The 27,469-nt window shown below is 40.5% G+C and overlaps 3 protein-coding genes across 3 annotated transcripts; 2 read left to right on the top strand and 1 right to left on the bottom strand.

The window, feature by feature from the left end:
• Positions 1 to 7,694: 7,694 nt before the first annotated feature.
• On the top strand, positions 7,695 to 9,346 carry LOC112089802. The gene is made up of 2 exons (XM_024160557.1): positions 7,695 to 8,043; positions 8,181 to 9,346. The coding sequence occupies exons 1-2, from the start codon at positions 7,695 to 7,697 to the stop codon at positions 9,344 to 9,346; spliced, it is 1,515 nt and encodes a 504-aa protein (XP_024016325.1).
• A 1,849-nt stretch (positions 9,347 to 11,195) lies between these two features.
• Positions 11,196 to 13,248, bottom strand: LOC112089801 (meiosis-specific protein ASY2-like). The gene is made up of 5 exons (XM_024160556.1): positions 12,885 to 13,248; positions 12,675 to 12,806; positions 11,959 to 12,593; positions 11,824 to 11,883; positions 11,196 to 11,714 (listed from the first exon to the last, which is right to left on the bottom strand). Exons 1-5 carry the CDS (start codon positions 13,246 to 13,248, stop codon positions 11,196 to 11,198), a joined length of 1,710 nt encoding a protein of 569 aa, XP_024016324.1.
• An 8,528-nt stretch (positions 13,249 to 21,776) lies between these two features.
• On the top strand, positions 21,777 to 23,871 carry LOC18026152 (upstream activation factor subunit UAF30). The gene is made up of 2 exons (XM_006409557.2): positions 21,777 to 22,142; positions 23,522 to 23,871. The coding sequence occupies exons 1-2, from the start codon at positions 21,849 to 21,851 to the stop codon at positions 23,636 to 23,638; spliced, it is 411 nt and encodes a 136-aa protein (XP_006409620.1). The 5' UTR covers positions 21,777 to 21,848; the 3' UTR covers positions 23,639 to 23,871.
• The last annotated feature ends 3,598 nt before the right edge of the window (positions 23,872 to 27,469 follow it).

Genomic DNA, 27,469 nt, shown 5'->3' with positions numbered 1-27,469 from the left:
CCAACATCGATTTAGGGTTCTTCGTTCATAAAAGAAAAAACCCAGAAAATTAAAATTGGAGAAAGAACCCAAAAAGTCAAAAGGGTAAGTCGGAGTTCTCATCTATTTGCGAGCTTATTATCATTGTCCATCGGAATTGTATCGTCTTGATTACATTGTCTTCATTTTGACTGTCAAATATAAGTAAAAGAAATCATGAAAACAACACACCCAACCGAGAAAATGGTTTCAATTCGTAAACCCCACAAACAACAATCAAATCGAAAAACTTCTGGTCAAAATCCAACACCCACAAATTCAAACTGAAAAATTATGATAAAAAACCCAAAAACCTTAAATTCAAATCGACAAATTATCGACAAATTGTCCAAGTAACCTTATCTCATTTCCATTTGGTGCCAGTTCCACCACTAAGATGAAGCTCTCAGAGCTCAAATTCTGCTAGAAACTCCAATTTCAACTTTCTGAATTTCTTTCTCTCACAAACGAAAAACCCTAAATTGATTTTGGGGATTCTAGGTTTTAATATCGATTTTAGTATTGTATTTATTTTTATTTTTATTTCTAATTATATTATTTAATTGCATAAATCTGAAATTAATTTTGTATTTAATTTAATCACGTTTTCGAGTTCCGGTAACAGAAAAATTTTGAATTTCCGACGGAATTGAGATTTCCGTTAACGAAGTCAACTATTCTGTTTAAAAATTTTGCGGCGCATACTTGAAAACCAATTTCAGGGTTTTATATGCCAAAATTTCCAAGTTGAAGGTTTAAAGTGCTAGTACAGAACTTTCAAGGTTTAAAGTGTCAGTCGCTGCCACTTTGAAGATTTTTTATGCGATTTTCCCTTTTTATTTCTATGGGTACAGAAATTGATTATTCTGTTCCAAATACATATGTGATGTATTGTTTCAAGGTCCATGGTGAAAATTATCATCTTATTGGGTCTGTACTACCATGTGATCGTGAGCCACCAAAATTCTCTCAAATGTTTATTTTTGATACAACAAACGAGTTAAAAAATCGAGTAATATCATACAGTTAAAAATTTTTTTAGCCAATATAATATGTCCAATGCTATATGATGAGTATTAATTCAAGACAGTTTTAAGTATTGGAAAGATAATGTTGACTTAAATGTATCAAAACTCTTGAGTTTATGGTTAATTTACTAAACATTAAAAAATTTAAGATTATGGTTATTTTACATACCACTGCAACTCTTGAGTTTATAGTTATTAACTAAACATTGCAATTCTTGAGTTTATGGTTATTTTACCAACCATTGCAACTCTTGAATTAATGGTAATTAAACTATTACAACTCTTGAGTTATAGTTATTAAACCATTGCAACTGTTAGGATTATGATTATTCTAAACTATTGCAACTATTCTTTCGTACCCCCTTGGAATTCTATAAAAGATTGAGAAATATTCTTTGGAGAGAAAAATAAATAAGAGCAAGTAATTGCAAACAATTAGAAAAAACAACATAATAACAAACACAATAAACTCTATTTGTGTCTCTTGTATTTTAGCCTAGAACTAAATGAGAATTTAGATTGTCTTATCCTACAAAAAATTCCGTGTAACCCAAGACTGCATAAAATATATTTTAAGAAAAATGTTCCGTACAGAATTAAATTATTATCCAAATTCACAATTTTTTTAGATTTTGGTGCAAGCATAACATTTTCTATTTTCATTTGTTCATTCATGAATACTTAATATATTTGGCACACAAATTTTAAATCTCCAAAATCATATATATAAAACAAAGGTTTCACCCTCCTTATTGGGCCACTTGGCATTTTTTAAGAAATTAAAATATTTATTCTCTCTTATTTAATACAATTTTCAAAATATAAACAACATTAACGAAAAAGAATCCATCAAAATAATTATTTGTCTATACCACACATTGAATACAATTACTACACGTCCGTTGTTGTGTAGTTACCGTTATGTAACGTATACATCATGAGGTTTAATTTTAATTTATAATACACTTCTCATTTCAGCTCCAACAGAATAACGGTTAAATTTAATCTTATATATAAAAGACAATCAACTCTCTCCAACTGAGTGACACATTAGCAATGGAGAGAGTGATATGTGGCACATCCAAAAATTGATAAAATAAATAATTAGTTAAATTTAAAGCAAAAGACATTAAAAACATAAATAAAGATTAATATATATATATACACATTAGAATGCAATTCAAATTTAATTTAAATATAGAAAAACTTATAAATTTTATATAATACAAGAATTTTTTAGATGCACTATTCTATTTTCTTCTTTCAAATGATTTAAATTTCATTTTCAAACTAAAAATATACTAATTTTTAATGCAAAAAAAAAATTAAGACTGAATAAATTACGAAGTTTCAAATATTCTTATATAAAACTTCAACATATTTAATAAATGATTAAAGAGATAACAATTATTTAAAAACAAAGTATAAAGAAAGATGTGCACGTAAAAATGTCATACATGAATTTAAATTAAAATATGGAATCAATAAAATATATATAACTAAAAAATTCAAAATGGTAAATTGAAAAAGTTAACAAATATTATATTAGTAAGATTTACAAGAATAAAAAGAATATGAAGATCGAAGAACAAATAAATATTCCTCTTTGATATTAAACGTATATTTATAAGTGAATTATTACGTTTTCATACAAAATTTGAAATAGTATATTTTTAATCCCTTATTATTTTGGAAGAAAAATTAGACTATTTGGCACAACCAGTGTAGAAGAGATTACAAATAATGTATCATAAAAATGAAATCAAGGAAAATCTAAATATTTTAAACGCAAAAACATTGATAATAAACATAAAATTCAATACAAATTTTAAAAATATGGTATTTGAATATATATTAAAACAAGACCCGCGTATACACGCAGGTTCTTTCCTAGTAATATGTAAAGCACAAATCCCCTATAAATAGAAAGAAACACACCCCAGTACTGTCCTATATCAGTTCTCACAATTTTATAACTTTTATAATATTTTTCTATTATCCAACTAATAGTGTATTAACTTTGTTTTTTGTTATCATCTCACTTTTGTAGGTTTAGATTCAAACAGAATCTTGAATCCATATATGTCTCGGATAATCATGTGTCTTGATTCCAAACTCTCAGTTAATTGGCTCCCTATTGCTTTTTTTTGTTGTTGTTGTGAATAAGCTTATTTTTCACAAACTATTGCTGCTACATCTAATGAATCGAGCTCTCCATCAAAACTGGCAGACATGCATATATGAAATATGGAAGGAGAGGAATAAGCGGTTTCGTAATGGTAACACTGCCACCTCATTTAGTTTCGAAACTAATCTTCTATCAAACACAGATCGACAGGTTCACATATCTCTTATATTTTCCTCTCTTTCCCCTTTTCTTATGTAATCATTTGTGGTATGTGCAAATGTATTTTGTCCCCCTCTTTCTAGCTGATCTTTTACCTATAATGGTGGTTGGTCCTTATTTGAGCCCCCTTTACAAAAAATGTCCATATATATGTTATATGCTATATGTATTTATAAGAGGTCCCCTCAAACCATATGAAATATATATATATATATTACCATTTTCTTATTTTTAAATCTTCCAACTTTCTTAATATTTTAGTTTTATTTATGAATACTATATTGTTAAAAATGATTATCCATCTCTTTGAGCTCACAACTCGTGGTGAATTTTTTTTCAGTTTTCTTATAAACATTGTTTACAATAAAAAAAGCTCATATTAAAATTTTGTTTCAAAAATATTAATTCATTAAAAGTACATAATTGTTTTTTTAGGGCAATCAATTCATAGCCCTTGCTCGGTTCATCTCGGTCGTCCTCAGGCAGTCTGCAATCGACTGTTTAAGTTCTCGAACTTTCTAGTCCACCACCCTGAGTTTCTAACGTTGATCTCCACGGAATGGCTGCCTCTTCAGTTCGCTGGCATCAAAATGTACTCCTTGATCAAGAAGCTTAAGTACTTGAAAGGTGTTATCAAGAGCTTCAACCGTGTTCATTTTTCAAATATTGAGCAGCGAGTGAAGGAGGCTTTTGACGCTCTCTGCGATCATCAACGCACTATTTTAACTGACCCATCTCCCTCTGCTGCTCAACAAGAGTCTGTCGCCTATGCTCGTTGGTCTGAACTTGCGGTTGCTGAGGAGAGATTTCTGCGGCAACGATCTCGTGTCACTGCTTGTTGGAGGTGAAAACCGCACCCCGGTTTTCTCCGGTAAAAACCGAGATCAGCATAACATAAGCCCGGTTTACGAAGAGATGTACCGGAGAAAGATGGGCCGAGCGAAACACTGGGCCGAACGCAGCCCATTAGGCCAAGGTCGGTGAGAAGTCTCTCGAAGGAATGGAGGGTTTCCCTGAGCTCGGTCGAAATAGGAAGGTTTCCTAACGGAAAAAAGAAACCTTAGAGAAAAAAGGAAAGGAACCGAGAGAAAAGGAAAGTACTCTCGGTCCCATATCGTCTGAGGCGTGCTTGAAGACCGACTTAGAGGATATATATAAAGGGAGATGAATCGACACCAGAGAACATAAGAGATTCCCGAGAAGACTTAAAGACTGAGAACTCAATACGCTAGCTTCTGAGTCGTCTTAAGTCTTAGTTCGTTATTATCTATCTGAATAACCGAACTCAGTTGTATTTTACTTGATTCAATCTAATAAAAACCGAGTTTCCGATCTAAAAGTACTGTTTGTCCCTTGTCGATATTTACTTATCAACAATTGGCGCGCCAAGTAGGGGAACTTAAACAGATTTCTCAAGTTTTAGATCGGACTTCGGAAAGATTGAATCAGCGATGGCAGACCAAGCCAACATTCACGAAGAAGGAAACCCTCTCGGTGGAGAGAACGCTAACGCCCCAACAGAACAAGGAGGAGGAACTCTTGGAGAAAACGCTGGAACTGTAGCCGGCCAAACCCCCGCAGCCGTAGGAGGTTATGGAACCGAACTACTGCTCCAAGTGTTCAATGCCCAGTTTGAGGCCATCAACAAAAGAAGCGAGGAGCGCTTCAGTCAGATGGCGGCACAAATCGCCGAGCTCAGTCAAGCACGAACTCCTCTTCGAGTTCGGAACATCATTGACGATCTTAATACCGATGGAGATCCAGCGAATGCACCAGCATCGGATTTAAGCCGAGACGCCGAGTTCGAAGCAATGAAGGCGCAGCTTCGCGATATCACTTCAAAGATACATCAAGCAACAAGCGCGGCTCCGGAAATCGAGCGCATCATTCAGGAAACGCAGAAAACACCCTTCACACCGCGCATAGCAGGGACGCCGGTCAAACACATGGAGAAACTGAAGATAAAAGTCTACGAGGGCAATTCCGACCCCCGACACTTCTTGACATCGTTCGGCATCTGCATGAACCGATACCAGTTCAAATCAGCCGAAGAGAGAGACGCAGTTCAGTGTCAACTATTTGTGGAAAGCTTGGGATGAGTAGCTCTCGACTGGTTCTCGCGACTCGAAGCCAATTCAATCGATAACTACAAGGAGTTAACGACGGCTTTCGTCAAACACTTTTCCATGTTCATTGGACAGAACACCAAGAACTCCGAGCTCTGGCAAATAGCCCAAGGACCAAGCGAGAGCCTTCGTGATTTCATCCAGCGCTTCAAGACGATCGTCGCTAATTGTACGATTAGCGATGAAGCCGCTCTCCTATGTCTTCAGAAAGGAGCTCGGATAAAGACTAGCTTCCGGAGCGCGATCACTCATAACCCTCCACAGACACTAGAAGACGCATTGCACCGAGCTAATACCTACATCGCCGAAGAGGAAGAAGAAGCCGCTTACGAGCAGAGTTATTCAACGAAGCAACCCGAACGTCCGAAAACCGCAACCAATGAGCCGCAATCGGGATACGGTCGAGGGTATGAGAATCGCAAGAAGTTCTATGCTAATGCAATCCAACAACCGAACAAACAATGGAACAATAAGTGGGTCCGCGGTGAAGAAGATCAAGACGAATCATTGTTCTGCGAGTTCCATAACCGTAGGGGCCACAGCACCGAAGAATGCATACATCTGCGAGAATACCTACTCGGCCTATATCGAAAGGAACCGATCTCGGTCGACGATCTCCGACGTTCGAATGCGTCTAAGAGCGGCGGGCAGCTTTCGATTGACGATCTCCGTCGTTCACATATGCCTCGACCAAACAATGAACAGCTTGAGAAAGCACTCGCCAAAGATCCACCAACTCCACCGGCTTTACCGACGCTACCACCGCCACCACCGAATCCGCCTGTTTCGCCCGAGCAACAGAAACGGAATCGTGATGACCGAGCACCAGAGAATCACGCTCCTAAGGCGCGGAAACGTGTCAACATGATAATGGGGGCAATCGAAGCTTGCAGTTATTCGGTTCGAGCCATCAAAGAGTACAGCAGACAGGCCGCCAGCGCGCCCAAAGCCCCGCAGGATCCGCCGAAGGGAACACCCTTGGTTTTTACCGAGGCCGATACAATCGGGCTGCATAAACCACATAACGACGCCCTCGTTGTCGAGCTGCTCCTCGACGACGTCGAAGTTAGCCGCCTGGTCGATACGGGCAGCTCGGTTAACATTATCTTCAAGGAAGCACTTGACCAGCTCGAGTTGGCATCAGATAGGATTGAGCCGTTTATCGAACCACTTACTGGATTCGATGGAGAACGTTGTATGACGGTCGGCATGGTCAACATTCCAATCTACCTCGGCGGAGTCGCAAAGATTATCCAGTTCCTTATCCTCGATAAACCGGCGATCTACAACGCTATTCTCGGAACACCTTGGCTACACGCGATGAAAGCAGTCGCCTCGACGTACCATCAATGCCTAAAGTTCCCGACTCCCGACGGTGTTTACACTTTCTGAGGAAACCAAGCCGTTACTCGATCGTGCTACATAAACGAGTGCAGACTTCATTTGGCCAACCAAGCTTGTGTCATTAGCTCGTTAGGACCAACTGACAAGCTCATCGTCCAGAATACAAAACCTAAACAGGAGTCGATCGTTCAAGTTTTCATCTACAAACTAAGGCCAGAACGTCAAGTCGGAATCGGCGCCGAGCTCGACCCAGTCATCCGCGAGCCACTCATTCACTTACTGAAACAGCATTCATCAACCTTCGCTTGGTCGGTAGAAGATATGCCCGGGACTGATCCACAGATCGCGTGTCACGAGCTCAACATTGATCCAACGTATAAGCCAATCAAGCAGAAATGCCGAAAGCTCGGACCAGAGAAAGCACAAGCCGTGAACGATGAGGTCGAGCGTTTACTCAAAGCCGGATCCATCACCGAAGTCAAATACCCAGATTGGTTAGCAAACCCCGTGGTCGTAAAGAAGAAGAATGGTAAATGGAGGATCTGCATCGACTTTACCGACCTCAATAAGGCGTGTCCGAAAGATAGCTTTCCGTTGCCTCATATCGACCGCCTCGTGGAAGCAACTGCCGGGAACGAACTACTCTCGTTTATGGACGCGTTCTCCGGGTACAATCAGATTCTTATGCACCCGTAAGATCGGGAGAAGACATCGTTCATCACGGACCGTGGCATTTACTGTTACAAGGTCATGCCCTTTGGCCTGAAGAATGCTGGAGCAACGTACCAACGACTGGTAAACCGGATGTTCGCGAGCCAGCTCGGGCGAACTATGGAAGTTTACATCGATGATATGCTCGTGAAGTCACTCATCGCTTCCGATCACGTCGGCCATCTTCGCACATGTTTTGATATCTTGGATCAGTACGGTATGAAGCTTAATCCAACTAAGTGTACGTTCGGCGTGACATCTGGAGAGTGCACATGTTTTGAGGCATTGAAGCTAATCCAAAGCAGATCGCCGCTATTCTTGAGCTCCCGTCACCGACAACCAAACGTGAAGTTCAGCGACTTACCGGACGTATCGCAGCACTTAATCGATTCATATCCAGATCGACGGATAAGTGCTTGCCTTTCTACCAACTTCTTCGCGGTAACAAGCATCTCGAATGGAATGAGAAGTGTGAAAAAGCCTTCGCCGAGCTAAAGAAATACTTGTCCACTCCGCCAGTTTTATCCAAACCAGAAACCGGCGAGACACTTTATCTTTACATCGCGATTTCGGAGTTCGCAGTCAGCAGTGTTCTTGTTTGAGAAGATCGCAGCGAGCAGAAGCCAATTTTCTACACAAACAAATCCCTCGATGGATCGGAGTATCGTTATCCGACTTTGGAGAAATTCGCCTTTGCCGTGGTCATTTCTGCACGGAAGCTACGCCCGTACTTCCAGTCTCACGCGATCGTGGTCCTAACCGATCACCCTCTTCGTACTTTCCTCCATAGCCCAAGTCAGTCCGGACGACACGCTAAGTGGGCTATCGAACTCAGTGAATATGACATCGAATACCGAGGCAGAACGGCAACGAAGTCTCAAGTCCTAGCAGATTTCTTGGTCGAACTCCCACCGGAGCTCGTCGAATATAATCTGGTCGTACAACCCTGGATTCTTCACGCTGATGGTTCATCATCCCATAAAGGATTCGGAGTCAGAATTCGTCTCAAATCACCCGAAGGAGAAGTTATCGAGCAGTCATTTCGACTCGGCTTCCCGGCATCCAACAACGAAGCCGAGTACGAAGCATTGATCGCCGGATTACGACTCGCCAAAGGCATCGGCGCCGAGCACGTACACGCCTACTGCGACTCCCAACTCGTGGCTAACCATTTTCACGGCGAATACGAGGCCAAGAACGACCGCATGGACGCATATCTCAAAGTTCTTAAGGATATTGCTTTGGAGCTCTCTACCTTCGAGCTTACGAAGATACCTCGAGACGAGAATGCAACCGCTGACGCCTTGGCCGCTCTCGCGACTAATTCCGATCCTGATCTTCGGCGAACTATCCCAATTGCAGCAATCGAGCGACCAAGTATCGAGCACGCTCCGAACTGCAACATCATTACGAGACGACGCGATTACGAAGCCCAACCCAACCTTGCTCCGCCCCTCACCCGAAAGACGAAACCTAAAGAGGTCATCCCCGATCATAACGACGACACGGACGAGCTCAATGACAACAAATCCGAGCCTGAGGACGAATCCGAAGGCCAGCATGTCCCAATCGATATCGAAGCCGAAGGAGAGGACGAACCCGAAGATTGGACCTTAGAAATTGTGGGATACATTGGAGATGGAACAGTCCCCGCAGATAAATGGGCAGCTCGACGCCTAAAGGCTCGTGCAGCTCGATACGTGGTCATTACGGGTACTCTCCTCAGATGGGATGCGTCCGGAGTACTCTTGACATGCGTTTTACGGCAATGACATCACGGAAGTAATGCAAAAGGTCCATGAAGGAGAAGGAGGAAATCATTCTGGAGCTCGGTCTTTGGCCTTTAAGATCAAGAAAGCTGGCTATTACTGGCCTACTATGCTCTCCGATTGCGAGAAGTATACGACACGCTGCGAGAAGTGCCAACGTCATGGTCCAATGATCAATCTTCCTACCGAGCTCCTGATGACCTCGACCGCACCATATCCTTTCATGCGCTGGGCAATGGACATCATCGGTCCTTTTCGCCGATCTACAACTCAGAAGCAATATGTTCTGGTCGTCACGGATTACTTCACCAAATGGGTCGAAGCCGAAGCATACCCCGAGATTCATAGAATTGATGTCAAGAAGTTCGTCTGGAAATTCATCATCTGCCGACACGGAGTCCCGTACGAGATCGTTACGGACAACGGAACCCAGTTCACTTCGATCATTTTCCAAGATTTTTGTGCCAAGTGGAAAATCCGACTAAGTTTCTCTACCCCGCGGTACCCGCAAGGAAACGGACAAGCCAAAGCCACAAACAAGACCATAATTGACGGACTAAAGAAACGACTCGACACCGCTAAGGGAACTTGGGCAGACGAACTTGACGGTGTCTTGTGGTTTCACCGAACTACACCACGACGTTCGACCGGTCAGTCACCATTCTTCCTTGCATATGGCACAGAAGCTATGTGTCCAGCCGAACTCAACGTCCCAAGTATTCGCTGAACTATGCTTACCCAGCAACCCGACGCGAATGACAACATGATGATCGACGCACTCGACTTAGTCGAAGAACATCGCGAACGAGCATTGCTCCGGATACAGAACTACCAACAACTAGCAGCTCGCTACTACAACAAAAAAGTTAAGGGCCGTCACTTTGAAGATGGCGATCTCGTACTTCGCAAAGTCTATCAAAACACAGAAGAGAAGAACGCAGGAAAACTTGGCGCGAACTGGGAAGGACCGTATCAGGTTATGAAAGTCGTTAAACCCGGCGTTTATCAACTTATGAAGTTAGACGGAACTCCGATCCCGCGATCTTAGAACTCAATGCATCTTAAACGATACTACTACTAGTTCGTTGCGAGCTCAAAGCAACAAAAAAAAAAAAAAAGCCTCCGAACTACTTAGTCGGAGCAAAAAAAAAAAGGCTTGATCCCTTCAAAGGGTACGTAGGCAGCTCGTTACCGAGTCCAGCTATAACATCAATAAAATTTTATTAAGTCAAATCTGTCTTAAGTTCTAGTTCGGAAATCACAAGGGACCGAACTCCTTGTTTTTACATCGACTTCCTGGCCAGTTGTTCGATAGCATTCCACATGAATGCAAACTTAAAAGCCGAGATCCGTCTCGCAAGCACCCACATGGTGTCATGGTTAAGCCACATATCAAAAGCCGGGCCCAGTCCTGCAGTTGAATTTCTAAGTCACCAAGAACAATAAGCCGAGCACATCTCGCATACTTAGGTTCGACTTAGTTCACTCTTCCAGTACGAAACGATTCACTTGGGTTCCCCAGGCCGAGCTTGAACGCTCGCACAATAAGCCGAACTCCTCAGATTCGCACCATAAGCCGAGTTCACAACACTCGCAAAACGTAAGCCGAATTATCGCGATTCGCTATCGAAAGATAAAAATTATATTCAGACATCATCTGGTATATTCCGGTCTAGTATTTGAAAGATTTTTCTAAGTTACCGACGAAAGAAAAATCGAAAATTCAAATTAAGAGCCTCCCGAGAGGCAAATAAGTTCAAAAGCCCACCAAGGGCTCGGAAATAAAGTGTTACAAGCAAAATAACCCATGAAAGGGCAAATAAGTTCGAGAGTAAGAAAGAACAAAAAAAGATTAAGCGGTCTTCGAGGTCGCGGCTTGATCGGCGTTGAGCATATCCTCGTTTGAACCGAACTGTTCGCCTACCATTGGATCCTGAGCGCTTTGGGTTACATTCGCGACCGGCACGTCATCCTCTTCAACGAAAGGAGACATCCGCTTGTCCTCTTCAGTAAGGACGCAAGCATCGATCGAACGGAACTCCTCCAGGGCCTTGGTGTGCTTCGCCTCGATGTCCGCTACCATCTCGGGTGGAACCTCGTACAAGCCCTTCTTTTTGAGCTGCTTGATAAAACCGAGGACTCCGGTGAGCTGGTTGTAGACTAGGTACGGCTTACGAGCTCGGTCAGCATCATCCAAGCTCCGGATGACCTTCTCTAAACGCTCGCAGGCCTTTGCATGAACGCTCTTGGCCTGAGCCTTCCAATGTGCCACCATGTCCTGCAGCCGCCCCTTATCCTTTTCAAACTCCCTAGAGAGCAAGCTCTGAGCCTCGGTGAGCTCGGCCTTCACCGCCTTCAGCTCTGCACTCTCCTGTTTCAGCAAGTCAACTGAAGAGTTGTAGAGTTTTGTTGATTTGAAGCTCGGTGGCGAGACGCTCCTCCGCCTTGGCAACCCTTTCCTCGAGCTCGGAGACCCTTACTTGCTCGTCAAATAGAGCTACCTCGTATGCGGCGACCAGATTGTTGGTCTGGCTAGCGAGCTGCATAAAAGAAGATCGAATCAGAACTCGCACTTGGGAAAGTTGTTGAATTGAGAAATGAAATCAAGAAATTACCACTGCAGTTATACGGGCGATCCCCTTGTACATGTTTGGGAACCGGAGTTCGGGGACCGACGGGAGGCTCGGGACCTGGGAAGAGATCTTATGGTAGAGCTCGGCGCAGGCATCAACGTTCTCCTCGAAAGGAGTCTCTTCGTCGTAGTCGAAGCAGACCTTCGCCCTCTTCGCTGGTTCTGGCCCAGGAGAACCTTTGGAACGATCTCCGGCTTGTCTCTTTCGAGAGTGGGAAGCCTCAGCTCGGTCTTGGGAGAGAGCGAGGTCTGACGCCACGGTCATCGGCACTTCGAGTTCAGCAGGAGCGTCCTGTGCCCGAGAAGAGTCTTCTACCTTTTTAATCTTTTTAGAAGACTTCTTCTTCTTCGTCTTCTTCTGACCAGCTTGGTCAGGTGAGTTCGCAGCAGGAAGCATCTCCTCTGGCTGCTTATTAGTCCCTTCGGCAGCAGGGACAGGGGTCGGATCTGCCACGTCTGGCTCCTCTGCGTCAAAGAGAGTCGGGATCTCGTCTATTGAGAGCATCCTGGCGGTTCGGGTGCGTTGAGCTCGCGACTTCGGTGCTTTGCGTTTATGAGCGGCTCGAGGCTTGCTAGCTCGAGTTTTTGGCTTCCACGGTTTTGGTTCGCGAACAGAACCTGCAATGAAAATCTGTCAAAAGAGGATATCGGAGTAAATAAAGAAGTAGAACGAGTAAAGACAGAATTTAATAAACGAACCTGCTTTCTTAGCTCGGCGCTGAAGAATTTCTTCCCAAACCTCAGGCCAACGACGCTTACCGGCTTCACTGAAGGCTTCTTCGAACTCAGAGGTAAGTCTGGAGTTAAGGATAATGCTCGGGAGATGACGACCTGCCAAAGATGGAACAAAAGAAAGTTAGTCAAATACAAAGTCAAAAATTAGTAGAAGTATAAGCTCGTCTAGTTCACCGATCGGAATCTTCCACTCCGATTGAGTTGGGATGTCAGAGTTGTTGACGGTGAGATCGTTCATCTCCAGATAAAAGTAGAGAGATTCCCAGTCGTTGAATTTACTGGGCTTCGGTCCAGTAACGATGTTCTTCTTCGGCTTAGCGTTCGCAGCAAAGAACCACTCCTTAGATTTGTGGATGTTAACCGAGAAAAGGTCCTCAAAAAGCCGACTGGTTGGAGTCTTGCCGAGCTCGTTACAAAGAGATACGAACCCTACGTAGTTCGTTATCGAAGCTGGCATCACCTGCGTGAGAGCAACGCCACGACGATTGCAGTAGCCGAGCAGGCGAGAAGGAATTGGGAAGGAGAGCCCGCACTGCATAACATACGTCAGATAGATGCAGAGGAAGCCCTCGGGGACGTCCCATGGCCAATCTCCAGCACGGCACGAACGGCGCCAGGAGAAACAGAAGAAGAAGGTACGGTGTGGGGGCGAACGACCTTTCGTTTCGGAAGAGGTGGTGAAGCGTGAATTATTGCTTCGAGATCGTCTTCGGCACCTCTTGTTTCAGTGACGTTCTCCTCGTCATTGTTTTCCTCAATTTTCTCGACCCCTTCAATCTCTTCGATCTCCTCAATCCCGTGATCGACGTTATCGGTGTCCGGCCCAGCGCGAGCATCCGTCTCACGAGCTTCCGGTTGTTCGGTCGCTTCGACTCGTGGTCGAGAACGGCTACTACTGGCACCAGCCGATTTTGAGTTTTTTCGGACTAACTGTGGAGGGCTATTCTCTTCTTGAGACGAGTTCGATAGATGAGAATTTGAAGAGGAAGAGCTCGGTTCTGAGGATTCGCGACGATCTTCCAAAAGGATTTGGTTAGAAGAGGAGTTAGCTGAAGAGCTGGAAGACATTTTCGAGTTCGGAAAAGTAGATCTAAAGGGAATCTGGGAGAAATGAAGAACAGTATGAAGATTAACCGGAAAAGATTGAAGATTGATCGGAGAACTTGAAGATCGAACGGAAAACTCGAAGATAGCTCGGAAAAATCAAGGATTCACGGCGGCGAGAGTTGAAGAAACGAGAGAAAACTAAGAACAAAAACTAGAGAGAGAAATGAAATCTAGAGAGAAGGGAGAGCAGCGTACCTTATATATGCTTGAGGCGAGAATAATGAATGCGAGAAAAAGTTTGCCCTTTATACACAGTGGGAATCGTGGGTTCTTCGATTTTCGCGAGGATCCCGTAATTCACGCGCCTCATTGAAGACAGGGTGCGAAACGTCCGGGAATGCGAATCGATTGCAGTTACCGATCTCAGTTTGTGACTTACTTTGAGAAAAACAAGTTTGACTGAAATTCTCTTCCTTTCACCGAACTGAGGGGGGGGCTAACTGTTGGAGGTGAAAACCGCACCCCGATTTTCTCCGGTACAAACCGAGATCGGCATAACATAAGCCCGGTTTACGAAGGGATGTACCGGAGAAAGATGGGCCGAGCGAAACACTGGGCCGAACGCAGCCCATTAGGCCAAGGTCGGTGAGAAGTCTCTCGAAGGAATGGAGGGCTTCCCTGAGCTCGGTCGAAATAGGAAGGTTTCCTAACGGAAAAAGGAAACCTTAGAGAAAAAAGGAAAGGAACCGAGAGAAAAGGAAAGTACTCTCGGTCCCATATCGTCTGAGGCGTGCTTGAAGACCGACTTAGAGGATATATATAAAGGGAGATGAATCGACACCAGAGAACATAAGAGATTCCCGAGAAGACTTAAAGACTGAGAACTCAATACGCTAGCTTCTGAGTCGTCTTAAGTCTTAGTTTGTTATTATCTATCTGAATAACCGAACTCAGTTGTATTTTACTTGATTCAATCTAATAAAAACCGAGTTTCCGATCTAAAAGTACTGTTTTGTCCCTTGTCGATATTTACTTATCAACACTGCTGTTGAAAGTGGGGATAAAAACACAGCGTTTTTTCATCGAGCCATGGCAGCTAGGAGATCCACTAATCAGATACACTACTTGATGGATGACGTCTTGGGCCGCATTGATGATCAGAGTGACATTCAGAATCACTGTTTCAGTTTTTACAGAGACCTTCTTGGTCCGGGAACAATGCCTCTCTCAGATCCTCAGCGTTCTATCATCCGCCAACATACAGGTTTTCGGTGTGATCATGATGCTGTCGCCTCTCTTATAGCCCCCGTTTCTGATACAGACATTATGTCCGAGGTTTTCTCGCTGCCCCTGAACAAGTCGCCGGGGCCGGATGGGTACACGGCCGAGTTTTTCCGAAGCTCCTGGTCAGTTGTTGGGAAAGACGTGATCTCCGCCGTTCAAGAGTTCTACCATCGGGTAAGCTCCTTAAGCAAGTTAATGCAACTCTTATTGCCCTGGTTCCTAAACGCCCTGGGATAGACCGCTTGAAGGACTTCCGGCCAATATCGTGCTGCAACACCATCTATAAGATCATATCAAGAATTCTTGCTAGACGGCTTCAGCAGATCTTGCCTCGGATGATCTCTAACTCGCAAACTGCTTTCCTTAAAGGGCGTCTGCTGGTGGAAAATGTGCTTATGGCTACAGAAATGGTTCAGGGGTTTAATCAGAAGAGAACATCTAGAAGAGGCATGCTTATGCGTATGGTGGACATAAGGAAGGCTTTTGACTCGGTCAACTGGGCGTTCATTCTTGAGATGATGGAAACCGCAGGCTTCCCTCGAAAATTCATAAACTGGATTGAGCAATGTATGACCACCACTAGCATCTCGATAACGGTGAACGGAGGGGTGTACGATTTTTTCAGAGGTTCTCGCGGCTTGAGACAGGGAGACTCATTGTCTCCCTATTTGTTTGTTATGGCTATGGAGGTCTTTGCCAATCTTTTGGAAAGCAAGTTCACGGATGGTTCTATTGACTACCACCCTCTTGGGAGAAACCCGCGAATCACTCATATCTCATTTGCCGATGACGTGATGGGTTTTTATGATGGTAAACCCGATTCTCTCAAAAGTATCATGGCTGTGTTGGATGACTTTGCCAGTTTTTCAGGATTGGGGATGAATGTCGACAAGTCGGCTCAATTCACTGCGGGTCTCAAACCGGCTTAACTCGCAGAATCTACTTCTCTTGGTTTTCTTATTGGCTCATTATCGATTCGATATCTGGGTCTTCCTCTAATGCATCAGAAACTTCGGCAGTCAGAATACTCTCCCCTGATTGATGCTGTTACAAATCGGTTCAACAATTGGTTGACCAAATCCCTGTCTTTCGCAGGCAGGCTTCAACTCATATCTTCGGTTATATATGGCTCTGTCAACTTCTGGATGTCTGCATTTGCTCTCCCGAAAGGTTGCTTGAAAAAACTAGAAAGACTCTGCTGTCGATTTCTCTGGACTGGAGATATCCACAACAAAAGTGGGGTGAAGATCTCTTGGACTCAATGTTGTCTCCCCAGGAAAGAGGGAGGCCTCGGCCTGAGGAACTTCTATGCTTGGAACAAGGTATTCAACCTGAAGCTGGTTTGGTTGCAGTTTTCCGGTAGTGGCTCTCTCTGGGTGGCATGGAACAAAGAACATAGACTAAAACGCCGCTCTTTTTGGTCTTGTGAGGAGACGCATAACTCCTCATGGGTTTGGAAGTTCATGCTAAAGCTAAGACCTTTGGCGAAGAAATTTCTCCGATGTTCAATCAACAATGGTGAGACTGCGTCTTATTGGTATGATCATTGGTGCTTGCTTGGTCCGTTGATTGATGTTGCAGGCTCGGATGGACCCAGGAAACTCGGTATCCCGAGGGAGAGTACAGTCTCGGAAGGATGTAACTCTGCCGGATGGATCCTTCCCAGCCCTCGCGTCAGACTCTCAGTTCTACGTGAAATAAGAGGTATGCTCATTTCTACTCCTGCACCGACTCTTCATGGCGGTATGGATGTTTATACTTGGGAAGCTGGCTCCTCAGGCAACTCGGGTTTCTCTTCGTCTCAAACCTGGGACTGCATTCGACCTTCCGCAGCTCGAGTTCCTTGGAAGAAGGTGGTATGGTTCAAGGGGCACCTGCCTCGTCACGCCTTTCATTTCTGGGTTGCCAACTACGACAGACTCCCGATCCGTTCACGTCTCTACCATTGGGGAATCATCCATTCTGACTTATGCTGTATTTGTAGCCTCCATGCGGAAACTAGAGACCATCTTTTTCTGCAATGTGAGTTTAGCAAACAAGTCTGGAATAAGGTCATGCATCGCCTAGGACAGGACACCACTGCTATTATCGACTGGGATTCTCTCATCAGTTGGCTCTCTCTGGATCACTCCCCGGAATGGAATCTCTTGAAGCGTGTGGCGGCTCAAGCTACATTGGCAAACATATGGAGAGAACGCAATACCAGGCTACACGAGGGCATTTCGATGACGCCCGACTCCATCTTTGTCATGACGGATCGCACGATCAGGGATATCTTATTGGCTCGTATCAGGAGAGGTCTACCGAGTCTCCTATCCACCTGGTTTACTTATAGCTAAGATTTCTAATCTTTAGATATTCTAATTATATCTTTCGGGCTTTTTTACTTATTTTTTGGGCCCGTAACATGTAACCTGCTTCGCCGAGCTTTGTAAGGAACGTTCCGTTTTTTGGTATAATATTTACATTCTATCAAAAAAAAAATTTAAGTAGATAACAAACACTTTACAATTTATAAATATATAAATATATATATAATTTTAAACAAACACTCTACAATGAATGTTTTCAGAGATCATAACATTACTCAAAACGTTTTTTTGGCTCTAAGAAAACGTAGTTCTTAAAGATGACAAATCTAAACTTTTTATAAAAAAAAAAAAGAAACAAACTATGTTATTCCTTTTTTCCCCCCAAAATACAATTTATTTCTTTGAAGATCTCTTATGTACTATTTTTTTTCTTCTGTTTTGGTTGTGGAACTTTGAAGAAAAAATATAAGCCGTGTGTACTTGCGGTTGCGAGATTATAGTGGCAAAGGCTACTGGTCCACCAAGTCAACAGTGGTGTATATGACATGACTTAGTCATACTACATCTCTAACGTGTTCGTATAAATTATGAATCTCCACAGCTTCCTTTTCCATGGTAATTGTAGAAGCTTCTTTTATTGTAGGAACTAAAATCGTCTTTGTACATCTATATACTCTGTAATTCTATTTGATTAAGTAATGAGAATTACTCTTCATACATTTATGCCATTATGGGGTATTCTCGACAAGCTACAATGGCGTGGGATGAGGATAGAAATACCACATTTTTTTATTATTATCTTAGCCTAATATTATTTGGTTCTAGACTGAGTTTTTATCGTGTTTTTTTTTCAATATGATTGCCAATATTATAAATTGTGTCTGTATAAAAATTATTTACATGCATCATGCATGAACAAATTAATAGTTGGTACAGCACTGGTCCAGTTTCAGTATACATTCCAAAACAATTAAGTTGTGCTTCGAAAACAATACCACACACTACTGAAATATTTCTACATTAACTACAACCTAATGGACCAATAGTGAAAAACTGAAATGTTAAAATATATACATAAAATTAAACAAATTAAAATAAATTTCACTATAAAATGCAACTTAATTTTCATCTCTATAAATATTTAGTTTTTCAAAATTTCACTTTCATTTCTCACATTTTATAATTTTCTTAGTTTCTTTAAAATTTGATAGAATGATAATTGTGAAAAAAATTTGAACTTAAAACCTTTCTATAGTTTAAACCAATCGAATGATGATTAAAAATTATATAAGTGTAATAATGTGTTTACTAATATGTATCTATAATATATATGTTCAGGTACTTCAACTTTTCGGTCTTGAATAATAGTTAGTATGATGGGGTATCAATACTTATGGAAAACAATTTTTGAATAATAATTAGAACATCATTACAACTTTTTATTATATGATATATACAACTCACAACACAAATAATTTTTGAAAGCATGGAATATAAATATAACAACTCGCACATAGCGCGAGATATCATCTAGTGTAGTATTAATATCACACAATTAAGGATAATATGTCCAATGTTATATGATGTTATAAATTCAAGACAATTTTAAGTTTCTGAAAGATAATGTTAACTTAAAATGTATCAAAACTATTTTTAATGGTTTGAAATCCAAGTATTTACCAAACTTTTTACAGATCATGACAAATTTGAATATTTTTCTACAAGATTTGCATTAGAATTTTATCCTGTGTTTGGAGACTTATCATATTATGATAATATTTTTTAAAAAATTTTATTGTAAAAGTATATCTATCAAAGATTGAGTTCTATCAGTAAAATTGATCATGTTAGTTATAATTATTGTTTAACTTCTTCTTAATGTCAATTATATAACTATTTTTTATATGGATATATATGTTGAGTTATACATTCTAATATTAATTCTAAATTATGAACTCAAATAGAAATTTGTGTCTTACGGCTTCATTCATCTTTGTATCTTTATATTTTTTAATGTCATATCTGTTTGTTTTTTACAATAGTAGTTTTTTTTTCAAAAAAATTAATATTCACATCTAAATATCATCACTTTTTATTATATGTATGTTCACTTGTATATATTTAAAATAATTGAGAGCTTAAAATACTGGATTTCTCCCGCGATTTCGCGGAGGCTCGAGTTATTATAATAATATTCTACCTGACACATGATCACCTTTCTCTTCTTCCGACAAACATTCCATCGGGTTTTTAACTTTTACACGACATTCTCTGACCTTAAAGTACTACTTTCACTTTTCTTTTACACAATTTTTTTTGCTCTTGCTTCTCCTCCCCAATTCACAGTTATTTGTGTTCGACAAAACAATCAATGTCTGTACTAAACATTATAACTAGAGCGTAGTTATACTAAGTTTTCCTCACCAAAACTAAACGTTTACATTGTTGATACACTTAAAAGCTACACATCATTTTATTTTATTTTTTTAGCATTGTTTACAAATTGTCTAATAGAAAATAAATAGTCTAAGTAACAACAAACACTTTGATTTTCCATTAAACTTCTGAGAAAATCGATTTGAGAGAGAGAACAATAGATATGCCACTCCTTCGCGAAAAACAGTGAGAGTATCAATTTGGCCACTCCTTCGTGAAGAACAGTGAGACTACCAATTTGGCCACTCCTTCGCGAATCTCCTAATAAATTGACTGAATTTTGCTGCCTGCATTGTCCAGTAGCAAGTATCACACATATTGGTGGGTTCCTCCATGGATCCGTATATAACAACATAACTGTGGGGGTAAGTCCATGTTTCCGCAGTGCAAGTTACAAGCTTTGTGAAAAACCAAAGTAACATTTTCTTTAAACACTTGCGGAGGGTTAGCGTTGAAACCCCTCGGGCTTAGATGTTCCATTGTTCGAAGCATTTGTACTGCTTCCGCCCAGGTAATATCTGTCGTAGATGTTAAGCTCACTTCGCATCTGGACATGATGAGGACAAGCATTTTGTGGCAGTATTTACCCATAGAGCATCCCGCTTCCGCTGACTCCTTAATCATAGCCATCCCTGCCTCGATATTACGGTCATAGAAAATAATTGAAAGACCTCTTTCAAATAAAGCCGTTAGATTACCTGCTGCCAAACATCTGTCCTTAAACATTCTCATCCATGCCATATCAAAGACCCAAGGTGTGGGCACGCTTAACAGATCCACGCTCCATAGGAAGATTGGATCTTTGGAGATTTCGTTAAAATCCCTAAGGGCCACTTTAGCAGAACAGTAATCTCGTACGCAATTACTAATTATCTTCTTTAGTATTTCGGTTTTCATCTCGATGGGAAAATTATAAATCCCTACTTGCTTTGCCATTGGAGACGAAATGTGTTTCAGATACTTCTTGGGTCTATGTTAAATAAAAGAGGGCACAACTCCCTAAAAACTCTTGGAGTCGCCGTTGGAAAACGAAACGACACGTCGTTTGTATTTCTTTGTTTCATTTTTTTTTCAAAAATAGTAAAACATCATATTTCCAAATACAATAATCGACTGTAGTTGTACCAAGTAATCCCGAGTAAAACATCACATTTCCAAATACAAGAGTTCAGAGTAACTAAACCACGTTATCACCTACAGCACTTTCAGAGGCACCTGCGGTACTTTCATAGGCACCTGCAGCATTTTAAGCTCCAGCATTTTGACCAGCAGTAAAATAGGAATAAATTCCATAAGATTCAGGGCAACACTTATTATTCGTCTTTGCCTTCTTAGACTTCGGTCGACGCTCTCCAACGGATGGATGCTTTTTGTGCTGTTTTGCCCCCTTCTTTTTCTCGTGTTCCGGGGGCAAAGCACTCAATTGCTTTATATCATCGGGGACAACCCAGTGTGATTTGTGTGGGACTGGATATATCGTTCTGTTATAAGAAAAAGCCCACTACTCTATTAAATAATACTTCAAACACAAGTCCTCTACGTTTATATCCTCTTTATCCAATGACAATTAGCCTTTCCATTACGTGGATTTGGAGAGAGCGTAACAGACGACGACATGGAGAAGATCCGAGCTCACCACAAAGACTAATAACAGATTTGGACAAGAAGATGCGAAACCAGCTTAGCTCGCTTCACAATGTAGGCGACTACAACTATATCAACGGACTTGAAATATGGTTCAACTCCAGAACCTAAAAACCAGTCTTCACTCTCTGTTCTAAAACTTCTCTGCTTTGTTTTATTATTCTACAACTTTAACTCTTTCAGATTTTTGAAAAGGATTATGTAAAGCAAACAGTTTTTTTGAAATATAATTTATCATATTTTTTAAAAAAAAATGTAATTTTCAAAAAGTTTTGAAATTTTTTTTTACAAATTTCCTCGAAAATGGGTCTTGTTTTTCACAAAACCCTCAAAAGACAAAAAAACACAAGAAAGAAAGAGGATAACACAAAACCCCTTTCGTCTTCCAATCCACCTCACATACACAACAGCGATAATGGCGGTTTCTTCTGGGACCTTCTCCACCTTCCTCTGCATCAAACCGGCACCGTTCCGCGTCGGACCGACTCCCTCTTCTCTCCGACTAGCCTCTCACCCGGCTCAACTGCGTGCGGTAACATCTGCGACGGCGTCTTCGGAACCCACAGCAACCAACAAGAGAGTGCCACGCGGCATCATGAAGCCTCGACCAGTGTCTCCGGAGATGCAGGACGTCGTCGGACTATCTGAAATCCCTCGCACTCAAGTTCTCAAGCGTATTTGGGCTTACATCAAAGAAAATGACCTTCAAGTAAACCAAATCTCTCTCTCTCTCTCTCTCTCTCTCTCTCTCTCTCTCTCTCTCTGTCACTCTTGAGTTTGGTTTAGCTTAAGGCTTTGTGGTTGATTTCATCAATCTGTTTCGGATCTTCTTATGTTTGAGGATCCAATTCTAGGGTTTCGGTTAGGAAAATCGAATTGGATAAGGCTTTTTCGACAAATTCTAGAGTTCAAGTTTTCTTGAGATTTGTCCTGATATTAGGAAGCTGAGAGTTTTCTGAGGGTATTCATATTCTTCATACACTTGTTGAGAGTCATGCCTTGCTTGTTAATAATCTACTCTCAATGTACAATCTTGAGCTGGTCTATTAACTAATGAACGTAGTTTCAAGATTTTGAGGTGGTTTTTATTTGTGTATACGATATGTTTATTAGGAGTGAAGATGTTATAAAGTATTGATATCACTGTTTTGGTTCCTTTAGGTAGATAGTTATTTCGTTTGATTTTGAGGGTAGATGTTGATAACGTTTTGTATAGGCAGTTTTAATTGTTTGATTAAGTCTCTGGTTTACATGTTTAGCAATTTGTGGTTTTTGAGGTGACAGATATTCCAACAGATGAGTTGCTTTCATTTTCTTGATTTAAGATTAGAAAGCTTAAACAGGTTTTTGAGTTGGAGGCTGTCTTATTATCTAGTAAACATATTTCAAGATCTTGGGGGTGGTTTTATTTTCTTATATGGATATTTGGTGACCAATTGCTTCAAATGATTTTGGGGGCAGATGTTGATAACGTTTTATATAAGCAGTTTTGATTCTTTTAATGTTTGGCAATGTGCGTGCTTTGAGGTGACAAATATCTTTCTCGGGCCTAAGATCTTGATTCTTTGAATGCTTTTATATCAGTTCGACTTATTTGGGTTTTAGTTCGATCAGAAACACGGTGTGACCATGTAATCTCTGGTCATCTTATTCCTTGAACTTAAAAGTTGAAATAACTATCTCTGTCTATTATTCTTTGAGCTTGTCCATTTCAGAGCCTGGGTACATTTTTCCGCGTGTTTGTAACGTTTTGATCTCTGTTTCTTTCTTGGTATTGTTTCTGTTTGGTTAGGTTCTCAAACTGTTAACTAGACTGACATTTCAATCTAGAACTTTTCGATCTCTTGAGACTCTTGTTCTATTGTATGTTAACTTTACATGAAGCTGTTTTTCTGCAACTTCTAATGTTTATAACAACCTAGTAGCCAAATCTTGGCGTGTTGTTGTCTTAATAAGCTCTTTATTATTCTCCTTGGTATGTCTTTAGGTTCCACATTAACGTAATACAACGAATCAGCTTCATTACCACACTAATTTGATGTTTCACTTACATTGCACATTAACTAAATGACTGGTTTTGTTCTTCAGGACCCACAAAACAAGAGGGAAATATTGTGCGATGAGAAGCTGAAGAAGATATTCGAAGGAAGAGAACGAGTCGGGTTCTTGGAGATTGCAAAGCTCATCGGTCCTCACTTCCTCTGATGGAAATTTCCTCAAAACAATGTTTTCGGATGGTAGCCTATGTTTTGTTTAGCAGTTAGGGCCATGAAAGGTTAATGAAAGTTCGGGTAAGACTTAGCTTAAGATTAGTAAAACTAGTGTTTAAATAGTTTTTGCGAAGAAAGTACCTGAAAGGAGCTGTTTCTATTGTGGCCTTCAATGAATGTTTTGTAGACTTCGCTTCCTAATATTTGCATTCTCGTTTCCATTTCAGAGTATCTACTTATTCTTGTTTATCTGATGTGTAGTATGTACACTCAGGTCACATGCCTTTAATTTAACCTCATATACACTAATTAAAAGTCGTAATAATCTCAGTAGTGTAAAGATTTTTTGTTTATTACTTATTGGAAGAACCACTATTTAAAACTATACCAAATTGGTGTCTCTCTTTCACACAATAGATGTCTCTATGATAAAGCCGATTTGTCCACATCTTTCGCAAAAAAAATAATTTTAAATTATTTATTCTGTCGTATCTCTCTTCATTCTCTCGTATTCTCTGTGGGTTTTTCACATTTTAATGAATTTGGAAATGTCCAAATAATTCTTGTAATTTTTTATAGAAAAAAATCATAAATAGAAATTTGGCCAATGATAGATAATTAAGCGTAGATGAACCAATAAAGAGCGATTTACCAAATTTCGGCCAATGAGATATAAGCAAAACTATCCAATCAGAAATGAGCGTCTAGAAAATTGACTAATCAGGAGGGTGGAGACAAATATTAGGCGCCAAGAATTTATCTAATCAAAAACAGGTTTTGTAGACCATCTTGAAACTATCTTTGACCAGCTTCCTCTCCCAGCGATCGCGACAGAGAGAACGAGAGAACGAGAGATCGTCGAGTCCTTCTTGACATTTTGCTGTACTGATCTGACATTGAAGGCTAATCGAGGTAATTGACATTTCTGTGGTTGGATTTTCTTACCTCGTTGTGATTTTGGGAAGTCGTTGCCCTAAAACCACTATTGGAGATTAAGTTAGATTATTGAATAGAGAATTGTAGATTATGAAAATGGTGATTGGTTGCTAATCGGATGGGTATTTAATGGATTGGAGGTTTAGATGTTATACCGCAGTAAATGAGACTTAGATTAGAATATTTTCCCAGAGTTGGCTATTTATGAGAGGAGGACGAGAGAGAGTAACAATTGGTATCACTTGCGTACAACTGGAAACAATTGAAAACATGGTATCACTTGCATACAACTGGAATGTCCAATTTTTATGCAGTTGAGTATGGTGTATCTGTTAATTTTTCAGGTGATAATGATTACAAATTTATTTTTTGATTACGGGGGATATTATTCAACTTCGGAGGATAAATGGATTTCAGCACCAGCTTCCATGTATGGTGTAATGTTTAAGTCATCAACTTTGGAGGAGATTACTTATTCTGGTTTAGTGGATAAGATATGCACGTAGGTTGGGATTGTCGAATCTTTGAGTAAGCTGAAACTGAGTTACATTTCGGTACTAGTGCAAACTCAGAGACAATTCTATATTTCGAATGATGATGACCTAGCTGTGTTCCTGACCTCATTGGATAGAGAGGGATGCAGAAGTATTATTCCTGTAGAGGTCATCAAAGGTGTTGAAGTTGGAGAGGAATTTTCTAGAGTTGAGAGGGTTAGTTCAGTTGATATCAATTACGGGGGGTTACATTGAGGTAATGGTGGAAATATGATGTTTTTTAGATTCGTGCTGAAGGGAAAAGGCTAACTGTCACCGAGTTAAACATCAGTCAGATTGAATATTGTGTAATCGGAAGCGATGGGATGAATTACACGGTGAACTTGAAAAGTAAAACTTTCTTGTGCAAGTGTTTTGATATAGACAAGTATCCTTGTGTGCATGTCTTAGCCGCACTAGAGCATTACACGAAGCGGCCAGACAGAGAAGAGGATATAAACGTAGAGGACTTGTGTTTGAAGTATTATTTAATAGAGTAGTGGGCTTTTTCTTATAACAGAACGATATATCCAGTCCCACACAAGTCACACTGGGTTGTCCCCGATGATATAAAGCAATTGAGTGCTTTGCCCCCGGAACACGAGAAAAAGAAGGGGGCAAAACAGCAGAAAAAGCATCCATCCGTTGGAGAGCGTCGACCGAAGTCTAAGAAGGCAAAGACGAATAATAAGCGTTGCCCTGAATCTTATGGAATTTATTCCTATTTTACTGCTGGTCAAAATGCTGGAGCTTAAAATGCTGCAGGTGCCTATGAAAGTACCGCAGGTGCCTCTGAAATTGTCTCCCTATTTGTTTGTTATGGCTATGGAGGTCTTTGCCAATCTTTTGGAAAGCAAGTTCACGGATGGTTCTATTGACTACCACCCTCTTGGGAGAAACCCGCGAATAACTCATATCTCATTTGCCGATGACGTGATGGTTTTTTATGATGGTAAACCCGATTCTCTCAAAAGTATCATGGCTGTGTTGGATGACTTTGCCAGTTTTTCAGGATTGCGGATGAATGTCGACAAGTCGGCTCTATTCACTGGGGTCTCAAACCGGCTGAACTCGCAGAATCTACTTCTCTTGGTTTTCTTATTGGCTCATTACCAATTCGATATCTGGGTCTTCCTCTAATGCATCGGAAACTTCGGCAGTAAGAATACTCTCCCCTGATTGATGCTGTTACAAATCGATTCAACAATTGGATGACCAAATCCCTGTCTTTTGCAGGCAGGCTTCAACTCATATCTTCGGTTATATATGGCTCTGTCAACTTCTGGATGTCTGCATTTGCTCTCCCGAAAGGTTGCTTGAAAAAACTAGAATATTGTGTTAGCCTTTTCCCTTCAGCACGAAATATGATGTTTTCCCTTCAGTTAGCTTGCATTGACAGTTTTTCATTTTTTTTACTAAATAAAATTAATTAAATAGTTGAATAATTTTATTCAACTAGCCATTGGAGATAGTCTTAGAGGAAAATAAGAGAGAGAGAGAAATCTTTTATTTTTTATTTTTTATTTTATCTTTAGCAAATAAATTATAAATGATAGAAAAAGAGATATATGTAAATTAGTCAATATAAAAGTTAAGAAAATGTTAGAATAACATAAAATGATACAAAATATAATAAAAAACAGAAAGTGATATGAAGTGTAATCAAGAAAAGTTTCATTGACCTATACCCAAATCCGACCCTAACTATAACTAAATAGATTTTGTACAAATACAGTGGACTCACAAAACTGATTTTCAACCTAGATCTAGGAAAGGCATTGTATAGCATTCTACAACATTATAGTACCTTAAGTAGAGTCAATTTACAAAATTCTCCACCAACGTTCTATGAGTTGTTCGGAGTAGTAGATCTAATGTACTTGTCAGTAATAATAAGTGATTTAGACCCATCATGATTACGCATGAGTTTCACCATCAATTTGATTATTCATTGGTTTATTTCCTATATTTTTATGACTTTATTCATCAGTTTTGGCTTATCTAATGCTGAAATTTCCTCTCAGCATTATAGAAGGCGACAAGCCATACGTTGGTTTTACAGTTTATCATTCTTAATCTTTACACAATATTGATTACATATAATAATATCATTTTAGAATTGACTAAGAAATGATAACACAATATGATTGAAAAACACTTTATATGTACATAATTTGTTAACGATATCTTATTAATTTTGATCTTTACTAAACAAAAGTAATTCAGATTAATTGTGAAGCGAGCTAAGCCGGTTTCGCATCCTCTTTTCCAAATCTGTTATTAGTCTTTGTGGTGAGCTCGGATCTTCTCCATGTCGTCGTCTGTTACGCTCTCTCCAAATCCACGTAATGGAGATC

Source organism: Eutrema salsugineum, unplaced genomic scaffold (genome assembly GCF_000478725.1).
Source record: "Eutrema salsugineum unplaced genomic scaffold, Eutsalg1_0 scaffold_11, whole genome shotgun sequence".
Lineage (NCBI taxonomy): Eukaryota > Viridiplantae > Streptophyta > Magnoliopsida > Brassicales > Brassicaceae > Eutrema > Eutrema salsugineum.
This window is presented reverse-complemented; position numbering and strand designations above follow the sequence as displayed.